Source organism: Neopelma chrysocephalum, unplaced genomic scaffold, assembly GCF_003984885.1.
Source record: "Neopelma chrysocephalum unplaced genomic scaffold, ASM398488v2 Primary Assembly neopelma1_22, whole genome shotgun sequence".
In the NCBI taxonomy this organism is placed as follows: domain Eukaryota; kingdom Metazoa; phylum Chordata; class Aves; order Passeriformes; family Pipridae; genus Neopelma; species Neopelma chrysocephalum.
The window spans coordinates 3,368,432-3,384,131 of record NW_020897689.1 but is presented as its reverse complement, the minus strand read 5'-3'; the positions used below and the strand labels follow the sequence as shown (position 1 = coordinate 3,384,131).

General features: G+C 37.4%; 1 protein-coding gene across 2 annotated transcripts in view; it reads left to right on the top strand.

Moving 5' to 3' along the window:
* Positions 1 to 15,317, top strand: part of LOC113967721 (carbonic anhydrase 2) — an 18,059-nt gene extending 2,742 nt beyond the window's left edge. The window contains exons 1-6 of one of the 2 annotated variants that reach the window (XM_027683685.1): positions 6,238 to 6,341; positions 8,567 to 8,685; positions 10,069 to 10,161; positions 10,921 to 10,983; positions 12,018 to 12,173; positions 14,466 to 15,317. In XM_027683685.1, coding sequence (XP_027539486.1) covers position 6,341; positions 8,567 to 8,685; positions 10,069 to 10,161; positions 10,921 to 10,983; positions 12,018 to 12,173; positions 14,466 to 14,585 — 552 coding nt within the window. In that variant the 5' untranslated portion in view covers positions 6,238 to 6,340 and the 3' untranslated portion in view covers positions 14,586 to 15,317. Of the gene's footprint in view, positions 1 to 6,237; positions 6,342 to 8,566; positions 8,686 to 10,068; positions 10,162 to 10,920; positions 10,984 to 12,017; positions 12,174 to 14,465 lie in introns of those variants that run through there. The other variant, XM_027683596.1, reaches the window with a different exon arrangement.
* The last annotated feature ends 383 nt before the right edge of the window (positions 15,318 to 15,700 follow it).

Below are 15,700 nucleotides of genomic sequence, written 5' to 3'. Positions count from 1 at the left end.
CTTTAGAAACAAAACCCAACTAAACAGATCTCTAAGAAGCCAGGTAGAGGTGGATCATTCAGTATCACACTTACTATTGAAAATTACAGTGCATGGAACCTACCTGGCAGCACACTTAATTAGCTTCATTTGTATGCGGTTAACTAGGTAACCTACTTTCCTTACACAAAATAGAGCTGTCTTTGACTTGTCTCTGCTTGATCTGAATTTGAGACTCTAATGCATGTACCCAGATCTTGGTTAGACATCACACAACAGTCACAGGGAGAAACTAAGTGAGTTTATGTGTGAGTGCTGGTATGTTTTACTAAAGACAATGGAATAAAATCCTGTAGATACTTCCCACAGGCTGTATTGCTTGCTTCTATGAGCTGTCCCATATGTGGTAATGATTTAACTGTGGTAGTAGGAGCAAAATGAAGTAATAAGATAATTGCTTGTGAATAATGACTAACTGCATGCAAAGTAGATCCGTTTCATTAAGAATCTTCAGACTCATAATCAATGACACTGAAGCAAACTGAACAGCAGTTCTAGGTCTTAATGCCTGATCACTCCTGCTTTTCAGAGTATGCAAAATGAGTTCTTGCAATAAAAAATACAGGTAGTAATAGCATAGTAAAAATAGGTAAGTCAAAATGCACGTTTGAATGAAACTCTGAAAGTAGTTGTTACTTATTTCTTTGATTCAGAAAACAGGTAGTGCGAATAATGTTGATCATAAGTAAGAACAAGTAGATATCAGAATTTTGATATTTCCCGTTCAGAATGTATATTTGTTACATTACATGTGTATCAGGAATACGTAATATAAAGCTTCTGCCCATATCTGTGAAAAAGAAAAATCTAAAAGAAAAATTAGGATTTCTTAAAATATGTCATCTATATTACTTTGAGTAAGAAAGTCAAAGTTTAACTTTTTAAACAAAAATAATCTGTGTGCAATTTGTGCAATTAATATATCTTAACAGAAGAAAATGTTTTTTCTCTGTGCTTAGAAGATTTCTATTAATAGGTGGAGATTTATAGACATAACTCTTGACTTAGGTTGTACTTATGTCTATGACCTATACAATTTTCCCTTGCAACTGGACTTGTCTATCTTGTATTGGCCTTTTTAACCACCAGCGCGCTTGTAACAAATGTGAGTAGAGCCCTTCCAAAATTTTCATTGGTGAAGCCTAGCCATGATGATGATACAATTTTCTCTTACAATGAAGTTTTAACAGAGAAATTATGTTAATCTTTTGTGATGGCTTTAGAACCTTTGTTTTACTTTCTTGTTATTTTTTTTTAGATATGGATAGACGTTATTAACCGTGCTTAGAAAAACCCTCTTCCCAAGCTATTACTTCCAAATCTTCAATTTCAGTTCTTGTAGTACAGCCTTTCAGTTTCTTGGATTGTATGACAGCTGTTACATTCCAGAATATACTTCTAAAGTATATTCAGTCAATTCCCAGAGTGAAACACTTTCATTTTGCAGAGTTGCTGGTCGGTAGAAATTGTTTATGGAAAGGAAATTTCACAAGCCAGCATTGCCATGTTTATGAACATTTTTTTGTTTGAGAAATTCCATGATTTTCTCTTAGATTAAAAGGATATCTTCTGTCGTCTTTCCTGGCAGTCTTTCAGAATGCTTTCTTGGGTTTGTATGTAAGTGAATGGTGAGCTTCCTCTTCTAGTTGTTGCTTAGTCACTCTTCTCCTTCAGTTCTTGCAGTTGCTTTCTTAGATCTCATGTCCACTGTCTTTTAATAGTAGTAAAAGTTCAAATATTAGTAGGCATTCCTCTTTAAAATTTCTATAACTTTGAAAGCAAAAGTGTATTATGATAAAAGTGTCTCTTTAAATTCAGGTTCATCCACTCTTGTGTCCTGGGACCAGACCTTCCAGGTATGAGTGAAGCGAATGGTGCTTATAGCTGTTAAAATAAGGTGCATTATTACAATTTAGGAACGTTATAGCAAAGGAGTGTCTCATTAAGGGTACTTCTTTTATCATATTAAACACTTCATATTATAGTCTGCTGTAAGGACTTGTGTGTTGTTTCACTCACTTTAAAAGACAGAAGTAAACAGCAACTTCTTAGAGCTGTAAAACCACAGGATGTGACTTTGCTCAAAAAAGCCTCAAGAACCTGAAAGATTTTGTAATGTGCATAAACTGTATTCTTTGTGTAAGTTTTCACAGGAAACCCTTTGGAACTTATCTAAAAACCTGAAATTCAAATGAAAAAATGTTCACAGCAGTAGACTATGTATTCTGTATTTTCTGATAATCTGTTTGAGTTTACAAAAGGAAGAAGTCGATCAGTCCTTAATTTATTCTATATCAAGAATGTTAAAATATCATATTTTAGCTGTAGAACCTGAAAGAAGTGAATTGCAACTATGCTGTTAAGCTTTAGCTAAATGAACTGCTAATTTATGCTTGTGGACAAGTCTCTTAATCGTTTCCCCCTCCTTCCTTGCTGCTGAGCTAGAGAGAATATTGGAATTCAAGCCAGTCCCAAGTAAATCTGAATTTTTTTCAAACATAAAATCACAGTAGAACTTAAAAATTATGAGAAGACTTGAGGAAATGGAAATAGTTTTCACCTTGATACTAGCACCCTTTGGGAGTCTTTCAGTAGTTGTAATCCAATATATTACCTGATTCTTTCTATAATTGTAAATATTAATGAGTATGCTTCAGCTGTCTTGAATTATGACTCACTGTAAACAAACAACCAAAGTTGTGCCACTGCTCCTTTTGTATGTTTCTACATCAGCTGGTAATGGAGGAAGAAACACATGGGTCTACTGTCTTTAAGGCACTACTCTTCATCCAAATTACTGCTACTGGTCCATTTTTAGGCTTCCCAGATCCAAAGATACATTAGCTATGCCAGAATAATATTGCATGTCATCAGCATAGGGTCATGGATTGAAGGTCCACAGTGCAGTATAGCCTAAGCAATGTGTTGATCCTTTGGAATCAGAAATCAGAGAACTGATTGCTTATACCTTTAGGAGACTGTATTCAGACACACCTGCTTATGTCACAAGTAATGTTGTGCACAGCTTGACTAGAAAGTCAGAGGTCTCAAGGGTGTGAAATCATTAAGTCATTTTTCCTGTGAACTGGGATCAACAGAAGCTGCAAAGCCTACGTAAACAAGTGACTTGAATAGCTCTAGTCCTTCCAAGAACTGGAAGGCGAGATGAGAGGGCTTGAGATCAGTCCTGTGTGTTTCAGGTCTTTATTTCTTTACAGAGCCCAAAAGTGCCCTTCACTTAGATTGGCTTTTTGTTTTGGTTTAGTTTGGTTTGTTGTTTTTTGGTTTTGTTTTTTTTTTTGTTTGGTTGGGTTTTTTTTGTTAATATATGATTTCTGAGCAGAAACTTGACAGAGACTGTGCATTTAAGACTTATGGCAACTTCCTTCTGTTTTTCCAAAAGCCTCCTCTAGAGGCGCTTTTAGTGCAAAACCAGGAGAAACTAGGCAGCTGTTATCAGCTAGGGCCACTTGGAAAAACTTATTTTTAAGGTGTAATGAAGCTGTGTGCCAGATGTCATGATTACCACTCTTCCCAACTGATAATTTGTTTATTTACTTATAGGCATGAGGGCTTGCTGCATACTTATAGGCAATGCTCACACCTTAAGTTTGTTTGTCCTTCATTAGATCTCAACATTTTATGGACACTGTGTCCAGTATAGAATTTTCAGTACAGTAAGCAGTCACTGAGATTAGTATTTAGCTATTAGAAATTAAACCAACTGTTACTTTCAAGAGAATTTCAATACTTCCAACTCGGTCCTTAAAGTTGTTGTCAGCCTATACCATGTGAAATATGAGGGCTGCTCAGAGGCTCAGTACAGTATCATATGATTCTCAGAGAATCTCCTCTTAAAAGACCACATGAGAAATGAGCTGCACTGGTCCCAGGGAGCTGAAGGAATGTTAAGAACCTAAATGATTTTGTCTTTAAGCAGGTCAGAGTCTTTCTGGCTGCAGCCCAGTCTGGATGAAATAGTTCAACTGAGGTGAATTGAAACCACTGACCTGCTGCGTCTTGGCAATTGTTTCATTCTGGTCTATCTCTGTGGAACATCCTTGTTGCCTTATCAGGCAAAACTTCTAGCAAGGTCAAAGTAGGGGGTTTTTTTCCTAATGGTGAAACCAATTTTTTTTTGTCATGGTGAAACCCATTAGAGATGTTTTCTGCAAGTATGAACCCTACAGTCAGATGCTTGAATTGCTCTTCTTGCTTGTCATGATAGAACATCCTAGGAGGAATGTCTGAAAGAGATAATATACAGAAGGAAACATCTCACAAAGTGTGACTGTGTACTCCACATTTCACAGAAGTGACAGCTCACCCTAACTGAACTCTTCAGTCTGTCAGTTGAGGAAGCCCATTCTTGCGTAAGAACACAAGGCTAATCCCTGAGCATCCTCATAAGAGCCTTTTTTGTGTCATTAATAGTGCATGGTGCTCAAGTAATGCTTCATCTGCTTTGCCTCTTCAAGTGCTATTTTCTATCATACAGATTTCTCTTGTATACACAAAAGCTTACAAAATATTAGCATTAATATATATACTATGCATATGTTTGCATACACATATACCTACAGTGTCATGTATACATGCACATCTACTATAGGCTGATAGAAATTATTGATTTTCTTTGTGCTAAAGCAATGTATGTAAGAGGGCTGTCCTCAGAGGTAAATGCTTGAAAGGTCTTGCTGTTAAGTTTTTGTTTGGTGGCATCTCAATTAGAATTAATTTCCTAAATTTGGAGCTTTGGCCAGCTACTGTGCTCTAGTTGGACCCATTATTTCAGCTACTGGAAGGAACTTTGCTGTTAGTGATTTTTCATTTGAAGAACACTTTCTTATTCTGCATTTTCTCAGAGTAATGAGCTTTATTGTAGTATTTTTTCTTGCCACACTAATTTGTAGGACAGGAAGGAATTCATTCTAGCTCATGAAACAATCTTTTAGTTCAGCCATTTTCATTATTTCATTGGTATATGTATTGCCTTGATGAGATTTATTAGTCTTCTGCTCTATGTAGAGGGAACATCCCATAGGAATTAACTAAATAACAGTAATTCCACAGTATTTCTGCAAAAATTCACAGATGTGAATGCTAGCATTTCTGAAAAAAGGTATGAAGTAGTCCACAGTATTTTTTGCAAGGCTGTTCTGTTTTACATGGGAAGGGTAGCTGCCCACTGACTGGCCTTGAAGTAGAACAGTGAAGTTGTGTGGCCTCAGTAAACAGCTGTACCAGGTGCACCAAAATGGCCTTTGATTTCTGTGTGTTTTCAGATATCCCCAGAAAGTGGAGTAAAATCAACTTCACTTTCTGTATCCAAGAAATCCCACAGTCAGAATAAGTCCCATCAATGGAACAGTTCCATTCCAAATTAGTGCTGCTAATACTTACGTATTTAGACCATGATATGAGACCATTTAATAACAATGCAATGTAATTACTACATGTTACTAGTCTAACTTTTCCAGTAAAGGATAGAAGGTAGAATGATAACAGAAAAGTTACCATTTCTTAATTTAATCAAAGTAGTTCCAAAATTGTCCCACTGTGACATTTAAAATAACTGTCAAATAGTAAAAAAAGAAAAAGGTGCTCTCAAGCTGTTACCTCTTGGGCTGTTGCACATCTTTGAAGACCAGGTTGTGACAAACTGTGTTGAGTAGATTGAATCTGTGAGAAAAGAATGTGTTTTCAGCTCAGCTTGTGCTGTCTTCAGACAGCATTGCATCTGAAGCTGTGCTATAGAACAAAAAGGAGCACAGCTACACATATATTTTCAGAATGGTTTTCATTAGTATTAATTTCAAAAGGAAGGGAGCTAATGATAAAATGCTCAGAATATGGATCAGAACTTTCCCATCCTTTTTAAAAAGGAGATGGAAAGGTTGGACTTATGTTCTCAATGTGGCCTGCGTTGATATTCTTGTCACATTGGACAAAGACAGGGAGGTTCCTGGTGTGAATGTTGTTCTGATTCTTGATGAACTTTTACTTTGCAAAAGCTGGTAGCATTTATTCATGGTTTAAAAAGCTTGTGCTGGAAGAAAAAAAGCTCTAACATTTCTGCTTTGTCTTTAAGTTTAATTTTAAATTCTACTTCTTTGGAAAAGCTGAGAAGTATTAAAAATAAAATAACTGCTTAATGTAAGCTAGAATAAGAAGGGCTGTTCTGTAATTAAGCCTGCTGAATTTGTATTCATTTACACTAATCTAATTGTTACTTTCTTTGAATGCTCTGCTGTGAGTCAAAATAAGCTAGAGCTGGATTTGAGAACCACAGAATGAGAAAAGTAAGCAAAAACTACAAAGAGATACTTTTTTTGCATCTTTTGAGTTTTATGAGACTATAGCAAACTTTGTGTAGACAAATTACACTGCAAATGAATTCAAGAATATTGCATGGTTCTGCTTTTCAGCATGCTTTCCATTGATTAATAATGGCAGATTAACCTGTGCTACGCTAGTGCTTTCTGAGGTTGAGGAGTCGTGGAACTTCGGTCCATTTGTACTTTCAACGGGCAGCAAGACCATGAGCTAAAGAACCTGAAACTTAAACGTTGCAACTCCGTGGCATCACTTTTAAATGAAGCAGGATATTGTATGGATTAAATGATTTTGCATCTGTAAAGATATAGCAACCAATTTCTTCATTTCCCAAGGGAAATAATACACATTCACAGTCACTGTTCTGAAAAAATACTCTGATTTGTAGTCCTGTACTTAAAACAGTTATGCTTCTTGGCAACTAGCAGATGCAGAAATGTAAAAGTAGGATAAGATATGTTTCTATTTAATTACTTTAACTAACCATTCTTCTTTGGATCACATAGCTTGGCAAGGGGTAGGGCAAGTCCCAGTCTGTTGACTGTTCAGTGTTGGCTACGGTATTGGAAATTACAAAGGCTGCAGTAGAACATGTCTTCACATTTTTCAAATAGAAATACATGTTAGGAGATTTCTAAATATATTCACCAAAGGAACACCAGGCAAATGCTAAATTTGTCCACTGAACGCAAATTTTGCATGTGTAGGGCACACAGTTGGAAATGATTGTATTTTTTAAAAATCTTGTATTTCATTTTCATGTATTCCAGTTTATTAGTGAAATCCTTCTGACCTCATTGCCATATATCCATGGCTGTTGTTGTCCATACTTGCCTATAATCAGAATTATTCAAATCTGAACATACAGTGACCTTTTCCTGTCAGCATTTGGTGTATGTTTTCACAAATGCACGTATTGTGGTAGTGTCTAGACTAACTGCAGACTGAGAGGAAAAGCATCTTTACTCCACAGAACCATTTTGTGGCACATACACAGAGCACATTTACGTGTAATATCTGATGTCAACACTCTTCTGTCACTTTAGTACATATATATTTATGTATTACATATATATTTATATATAGAGAGAGATGAATTGGTCTCTTAAAATATCTAACAGCTCAAATTACATTTTAAAACATTTTTTTATTTTTAAATATTAATTAAATCTTAAAGATTAATTGTGAATTTGAATTTGAGATGCTTAGAAAAAAAGGGGAAAAAACCCCAACCAAACCACAAACCAGCATGAAACCTTGCTCTGGTGACTTAGATAAATAGCTCTGTTTAATAGAACTATTTGTTATTGTTCTGTGCTTTATGCTGCACTGAAGGAGACATTGTCTGTGCCTTGAGCATTTTGTAGTAGTAGGGCTTGATCCTGCATGTCATAATTGTGGTTGGTCTCAGTTTAAGTGGAAGGGTAAAACTAACAAGCAGAATTAGGGAGCTCAGGGGACCTCACTCCTGTATAATTGAAAGCATGGCTGGGCACTCCACTTAGAGCAGTCCCATAGCATGAATAATGCCAGATAATGGAGACCATAAATAAACATCTCATTTCCAATCCATAATTTAAAAAATCTTCTTGCGCTGGCATTGCCGTTTTCACCACAATGGGAGGGACAAGAGATTTGAGTTCACATCTCTGTAATGCCTTGCCCTGTGCCTAGCACTTTGCCTTTCTGCAGCCCATGGCTAACAGGTGTTTAGATTTAATTTGGAACCAAAAGCATTTTACCCAATCCCATCTGCCACAGGATTTGCAGGATTAAGGCCTAAATGGATGAAGTGTCTAAAATGAAAGGTCAGAGTACAATAGTACATGAAAGATGATTTGGTCTTCAATTGTACTTCCGTAGAGAATAACTCTGTATGAGCCTCTTACAAAGGCCTTTTTTTTATCTGCTTGGTGACAGAAAAGTTACATCTTCCCTCATCACTTGTAATATTAGCATGCCTGTTAAATTGCTGATGAGATGCTCACTGTAAAGTCACTTATGTTTTTATGCATTTATTACTGATTTTGGTGTATTGTAGTAATGTACCATTGAAGATGATCTGGAGTAGCATGGCAGCATGCAATGAACTGTAAATCACATGGAAGACTTGAGATGGCTGTTTGAGTTAGAAGTGAGACTCGATAACAAAGGTTATGGGAGTTGCTAATAGAGGCTCTTTGTTTTGCAGTGCTGCAGGGAGGAGCGCTGGATGGAGTCTACAGGCTGGTACAGTTTCACATTCACTGGGGATCCTGTGAGGGCCAAGGGTCTGAGCACACTGTGGATGGTGTGAAGTATGATGCAGAGGTAGGACATACTTTACCTTTTTCAGTCATTTGTGTATAATGAGTATTTATGTTTTTTAAGTATTCCACCACAGTAGCAACTTCTGTACAGATCTTCATAGGAGGAGGTTACCATAGAAGATTTGGTACAATGCCACCTTAGAACCTACTTCTTGCAAGAGCAGAAGTCAGAATTGGCGGACTTGTAATATTTCTTTTCTCAGCTACTTCATGTCAAAGGGAAGCAGAAAAACCCGCATTAATTATCACTGGTTTTTCCCTGCTTTCTCGGTGTCTCTTGGAAATTATGAAGGAATAGAATTGCAGCACCTCTGTGCACACGCATCCCCTTTTCCTGGGTTCAATTTTTAACATCAGAGGCATTTATATAAGCAACAGAATAATTTGGGGGCACACAGGGCAGGCAGCAAAGTGAGATCTTGCAGGCACTCTGTGATACCCCTGAGACTTCAGATGTCCCTTGGACCACTTACGACTTGATATTACAGTCTGACTACAGAAACTGAGCGACTTTAGTGCCTTGCATCCCACCTTTCCTTGCCCCGTGTTTAGAAATCTACCTCTGGATGCTGCAACAGACTTCTAAAATGTATTCATAAATACACATTTACTGAACATACCTGTGATTTACATTGATAGATAAAAGAAATGGCCCCACAAATTCATTGGCTCTACTGCTTTTTCATGAAGTAGAAGTAGCTTTTGTCTTATCTGAGAAACTTGCCATTGGCTTATGTCTTCACAGTACCAGAATTACTTGCTGAACTTGACTTGCAGATGTGGGGAAACAGCCAGATGAACTTAAATTAGAAATAACTTAGAAATTAAAGAGAAAGCAACATCCTGAATAATGTGACCTGGAGATTCAAAGTCTTTCCAGAAAAGGACAGGACTGCTTTTTTGGATTGTTTGTTTTTTTTTTTTTTTTTTTATTTCCTAAATTACTCATCTGATCTGTAGTTAATGTGTCTTCTCTGCTTCTTCTGACACTGACAATAATGTATTTCAGTGTTGATAAGAACTCCAGTATATATAGCACTAAAATACTGCATCAAAATCCTGCAGGCTGTATGTGGGAAAAACTCATGCTGAAGATAACAGGAGTTTCACTAGAAAACAGAATGATACAGCCAAAGCTTGCATTTAAAACTGTGAGAATAAGAGTGAGAGGCAAAATAAAATGCATTACAGAAATCTCTTTGCATTAATGAAACTTTAAAGTAGCTGAATGATTCAACAAATTCTTAACTGTACACAAAAGTTTTTAAATTTCAGCAGTAAAACTCCCATCTACTCTTAATAAATTACTTCCTGGAATCCCAATTTGTGAAGTATTCTGGATGGAATATCATCTTCAATGCACTTCTTGTTTTCTTGCTCCTAGCTCCATATTGTACACTGGAATGTAAAATATGGTAAATTTGCCGAAGCTGTGAAGCATCCTGATGGTTTGGCTGTGGTGGGCATCTTTATGAAGGTTAGTTAAACTTTTGTATCATTTGTCCAGTGTGTTCATTGTGTTGCAGAGGGGACCTATGAGCCTAAAATATAGAATAAGGCAGCATTGTACTATACTGCTTAAACCCTTAGCAAAGTAGGTGGTACTCCAAATTCTCATCTTCCTTTACCTATAACAATTGTACACTAGCTATGGAGTATGACTGCCATCCCTCACTGTGGCAACCCTGTAGCAGCATAATTGGCTTTAACAGGACAGTCACACTGCCATAACTCTTACCAGTGAAAGGTGATGTGCATAACTGACAAAGCTGTGTGTATGAATCTGCAGTAGGACAGCCTAAATAACATCTGTTTTCCTTTTCTTGTTATTGTTAAATGTCCAGAGTGTTTTGTTGCAGTTGAATTGTCTTCACAGCTAGTTGGAGAAGGTGTCTGTGCCCCAGGGATATGTAGTACTCAGTCCTGGCCTAACTGAGGGTGACTGTTTTATTAGGAGGGTGATTTATTTGAAAAAAGAACAGCTTAAATCTAAAAATAAATCCTCATACTGTAGATGAAAATAACTTTATTCTGTCCAGTGTCCTTGGCTGACTCATCTGTGCTGACTGTCAACTGGCATGATTTTACAGAGACAGTTCCAGTCACTTATGCTGTAATACTCCTGTTCTGTAATAAAATGGTGCTGGGAAAATGTTTTCTTGAGAACTGTAACAGAAAGCTAAAGGTATCATGAAAGTGCATGGTGATTTCTCTTTTCATATGGTTTGTGTTACAGGTGGGAAATGCCAAGCCTGAAATACAGAAAGTTGTGGATGCTCTGAACTCCATTCAAACTAAGGTAATATCTGCTGCCTGACTAGCACCAATCACAACTCTGCTGTGTTTTCTTCTTCAGAAAGCAGATTTTTTTACTTCTCCCAAACTGCTGCAGGTGCTAAAGTAAAACAAACCTTCCAGCTATCAGCACTGGTGCTGCTGTAATCCTAAATGCAAAACAGATTTGAATGAAGTTGTGGTAGAGAGCAGGGAGTACTAGAAACAGTGATCATTTCCTATCTCTGTGACTACATTTCTCTGTCTTTTAACTGCATCTAAACCTATAGGGTAGGATTTATCTTCCTGATCTAATCTACTCTTCTAGGTGCCCTTTCTAGTCAATGGTGACAGATGGAAAAGGTACTTCCCCTCATCTCTGCATCTGTAGGATAAATTTCCTTCTTCCAAGAGGGCATGCTTCTTATGGCTATTTCTAGAGAGTCCAGATGAACAGTTTGTTCAGTATATATAACTGTTAGGAAAAAAAAGCCTTCCTGTATTTAAATATCATATGCAGTGTGTGTGTGATACCTTAATGAAGTGAGTAATGAGGAACTTTAAGTACTTGCTGAGTAACTAGATACCTTCATAATGGGTAAAGGCCTGTGCCAATGAGAAATGTGGACAGAAAGGTAAAAAATGAGACTGCGCTGTCATCTTTGTCGTCAGGCTCACTTTGAGGTAATTGGATGTTGCTATTTATCGCAATAGACTTTCCAACAGGTCTCCCAGCTTCTTTATGTCCAGTGCAATCAGTATAAATGGCATCTAAAATCTCACTGTTCTTCAAGCAAGGTCAAATGTTATCTCTAGGAGCAAGAAACGTAAATGCAACATTTGAAATAAGAAACAATGTCTTGAAAATATAAAAAAAAATATATTGCTGAGACTATTCAGTCCCAAATGTATGGTATTTGGTATTCACTGCTTCATGCCAAACTCTATTTCTGTCTTTTGCTGAACATGGAGCTTCCAGAGGAGACTTCACTACTGCAAGCTCAGTGTGTGTATATGGTCTCTCCCCTGACATCAGCCCATCTGCTTACCTTATTGTAGGGAAAGCAAGCTTCCTTCACAAATTTTGACCCCACTGGACTTCTTCCTGCGTGCAGAGACTACTGGACGTACCCTGGCTCACTGACCACTCCACCTCTGCTTGAATGTGTGATCTGGCATGTGCTGAAGGAGCCCATCACTGTCAGCCCTGAGCAGGTAGGTGTCCAATGGGTGATGCCAGTATATGTGTTCTGGAATTACACTGATTGCATCAGCTCAGCCCATCAGGTGGTCTTTGAAGTGTCAGTGTTACTGCAGAGCTATGCAGGGTATTAGCTAGCATCCCATGTCAAAAATACCTGTCTGAAGTGGTTATCCTCTTCTGACAGGACTCTGCTTCTGTGTGTGGAAGTAGAGTTTGCTGTAAAATGTAAGGCTGTCCTCTCTTTGGACACAGTCTAGGGAAAATGAGGGGTGTTTTAAAAATTTCATCAGGCTTTCCAACTATACGGTTAGAGCTGTCGCGTGGTAAAAGTCTGGAAAATTGAGGCATGCATGAAAGGACCATTTGTACATGCAGAGTTAGTCTAGCATGTATTGTGATCATCAATTCGCTGTACATGTACACACCACCTATCTGGGTATACCTGCGCTGAAAATAGCAGATTTGCACCCGGAGAGTACATATTCTGCCTCAAAAGTCTCACATTATAAATCTGTAGTTGGTCTGTTGATTTTCCAGCATTTTCAGGACACAGAGCTCTTTTTACAAGTTCTATTTGGCACAAAACAGACCATGAAATCCTACGCAAAATTGTGACAATCCTAACAAAACTCAGTTGTTTGGAAGAGGCAAAACTTGCAGATTCCAGAAGTCTGCTGCCTAAGAAAATACTTTACTCTGTTGACCAGCTTGAGAAGGGTGGTCTTCCTAGCAGGAAGAAGCTTGTATGGATTAAATCACTCTTGTCTGCACCATCCGTTAATGAAACTACGTATAGCCAAGATTCCATTCTTGGGTTCAGATATGTGTGCTTGGGAGATATAAATAGAATCTAGAGCCTATAAATATAAACTAGCCCTGAAAGGCTTTAGTTCAACCTTCAAACTCTTAAATCTCCCTCATCAATGGCAGACATGCTAACAATCTACACATAATTCTAGGGGGTTTATTCAGCTGATGTGGGGAAAAAAAAAAGTGCAACCGAGCTGTTGTGGGACTCAACGTAATAAAAGATAGAATACATGGTGAGGGAGAACTATTGGAAATAATAGCAATGACTGCCATTAATAAACTGCAAGGGAGCATTAAAGTTTATGCTGTTTATTTTTTCTAAACTACTGCTATTGATAATCCAAGGTTTGCAAATACAGTTTTATTATAGGGCAGAAGCACATTCACTAAAATAGAGTTGTTTTTCCTGTTACACCTACTTTAACCACCTACAAGTGGTAAAAGACACCACTTGTTTCTCCCACACACACCCCTTCCTATTACTATCAACATTTCAATAGTGGGTTTGAGATCAAAACACTGTGTGTGGTAGCTTGCCTTTTCATTCCAAAACTGATCAAACAAGAAACCGTATATCAGAGTATTGAGACAGGGTTTAAGTTGAGTAGGTTTTACAAAGATAGATAAAAGCTAGGTATAACAGCAGGGTGTAGCAAGCCTGTTATCACTTGTTGTAGTGACACAGCAGTTCCTGGCAGAGGTTGAACTCTGAACTCTGTTAACAGTAAAGTCCAGGGGAGGCTGGTCACTGCTGAGGGCCTTATGCCTTGGGTGAGGGAAAGCCTGGTCTGCAGCCTGACTTATAGGAAATCCTGCATCCCACCTGCCACCTACATTTTTTTTTTTTTGTCAGTAGTTCCAGCTGTCTGTGTGAGATCACATTTGGGGTGGGTTATTATTTTGGCACAGTCTTTTTAAGAGTTTTGGGGATGCTCATTTAGACACGAAGGTGTTTTTATTACATCAGACTGTGGAAATACCAACTGTACTTTAGGAACAAGCACTACAAATTTACGATATGCTCCTATTGATGTGGAATGGTCTTCCCTCTCACAGTATTTGAAAATCAGGATAACTTCAATTTTGACCCAATGGTAAACTATCTTTTGATGATTGTTATTTCAACTGAATTTAAAAAAAAATACAGAAAGAGACAAAACTGTACAACTTGCAGATGATTCTGAAAGGATTCAATGTAGTTCTGGTCAAGGACAAACAACTTTTTGTTCATGGAGTTCAGAAAATGTGTGCCTGTGTTCTTGTTTCCTGTGCTTTCAGTTGTTCTTGATTTGATATTTTGTGGACAGGAGAGCCTGTGTCAGGAACAAGAAATGGTGTGGATCAATGCAGACACATAGGTGCTGACACCATCTCTAGACTATTAGTGCTAGCAAAACTGAGTTGGAGCTCTGGTTCAGGCCCAAGGTGTATAATTTCAAATAGTCCTGCTGAAATGAAGGATGCATTTAGGATATTTGTGTGTTTTTCCACAGATGTGCAAACTCCGTGGCCTTTGCTTCAATGCTGAGAATGAGCCCGTGTGCCATATGGTGGACAACTGGCGCCCATGTCAGCCTTTGAAGAGCAGAGAAGTCAGAGCTTCCTTCCAGTAACCTCAGTGCTGAGAGCGTTATAAGTTGCTGTGTTTGTGAGGATGCCCTTTTGCTAAGCCCAAATCAGACCTTTGCCATGTGTGCCCTGGCAACATCTTGTCTCCGAGATCCATTTTTTCTTTTGCTCTGCGTCTGAAATGCCAGCTAATGAAATGTGAAAGGCTCTTGGCCAGATGGGAGAGGGTTCTTAAGGTGTGGGGTTGGGGGAGGCAGGGGGTGGGTGCTGTGTGCATTTTGATGACTATTACTGTGATTGACACTTTGGTATAACAGTATGTTGGCTACTTGGGAGAGGATATGATAGCAAAATAAGCCATTTTAAGAAACCTCATCCACTGGTGTGATAGTACACGTAACTAACAATAACTTGAAGCTTTGTGAGAAGCACAGGAATACAGAATCTATCTATGACTTAGGAAAAAAAAGTATTTTGAGGAAATAAAGCAAAATGAATATTTAGGATTAGACTTCTTAGATTTTAAGAAACTGACATGTAAATATTTTTGAGACTGTTTTACATTTTTACCCATGTTATCAACAACTTTGGTTATATCTTAATAGTAGTGTTGGATTTTTTTAATTAAAAATGTTCTAAATTAAGTATTATCTTTAAAAGTTGTTATTATCATAGAAATAATACAAAATATCTTTTCATTGAAATAATATATGTTCTAATTTAAAAAGGAAAATAATGTTGTATTTTAGATAACTTCTCTAATAAATCTATACTTCTATTTTTGCTTCCATGCTGTTATTTTAATTCCGTAAAGGAGTCACTAATCTGTTAACATCGTTGCATATTCAACATAATTACTAAACATACAGTATGTTGGGAATTGGTTTCAGTGACACCAAAGATGAATGCAAAACGATATGGATATAATAGGAAATTTCCTCTAAGTAGATATCTTATCTATGATAGCAGAAGGAAGTGTTAATTTTGAGCAATCACTACAAATTATCATCAAAGTTGACTGTATAATGAAAGATCCTCTCACAAGACTTTTGAACAAAATTATGCTGAAGAACGGTCTCATTAGATTCTGGTCCTAGTTTTTAAAGCAATTTATGATGAGTTTTATGCCCCATCAGGAATCACTTTGTAATTTATAAGG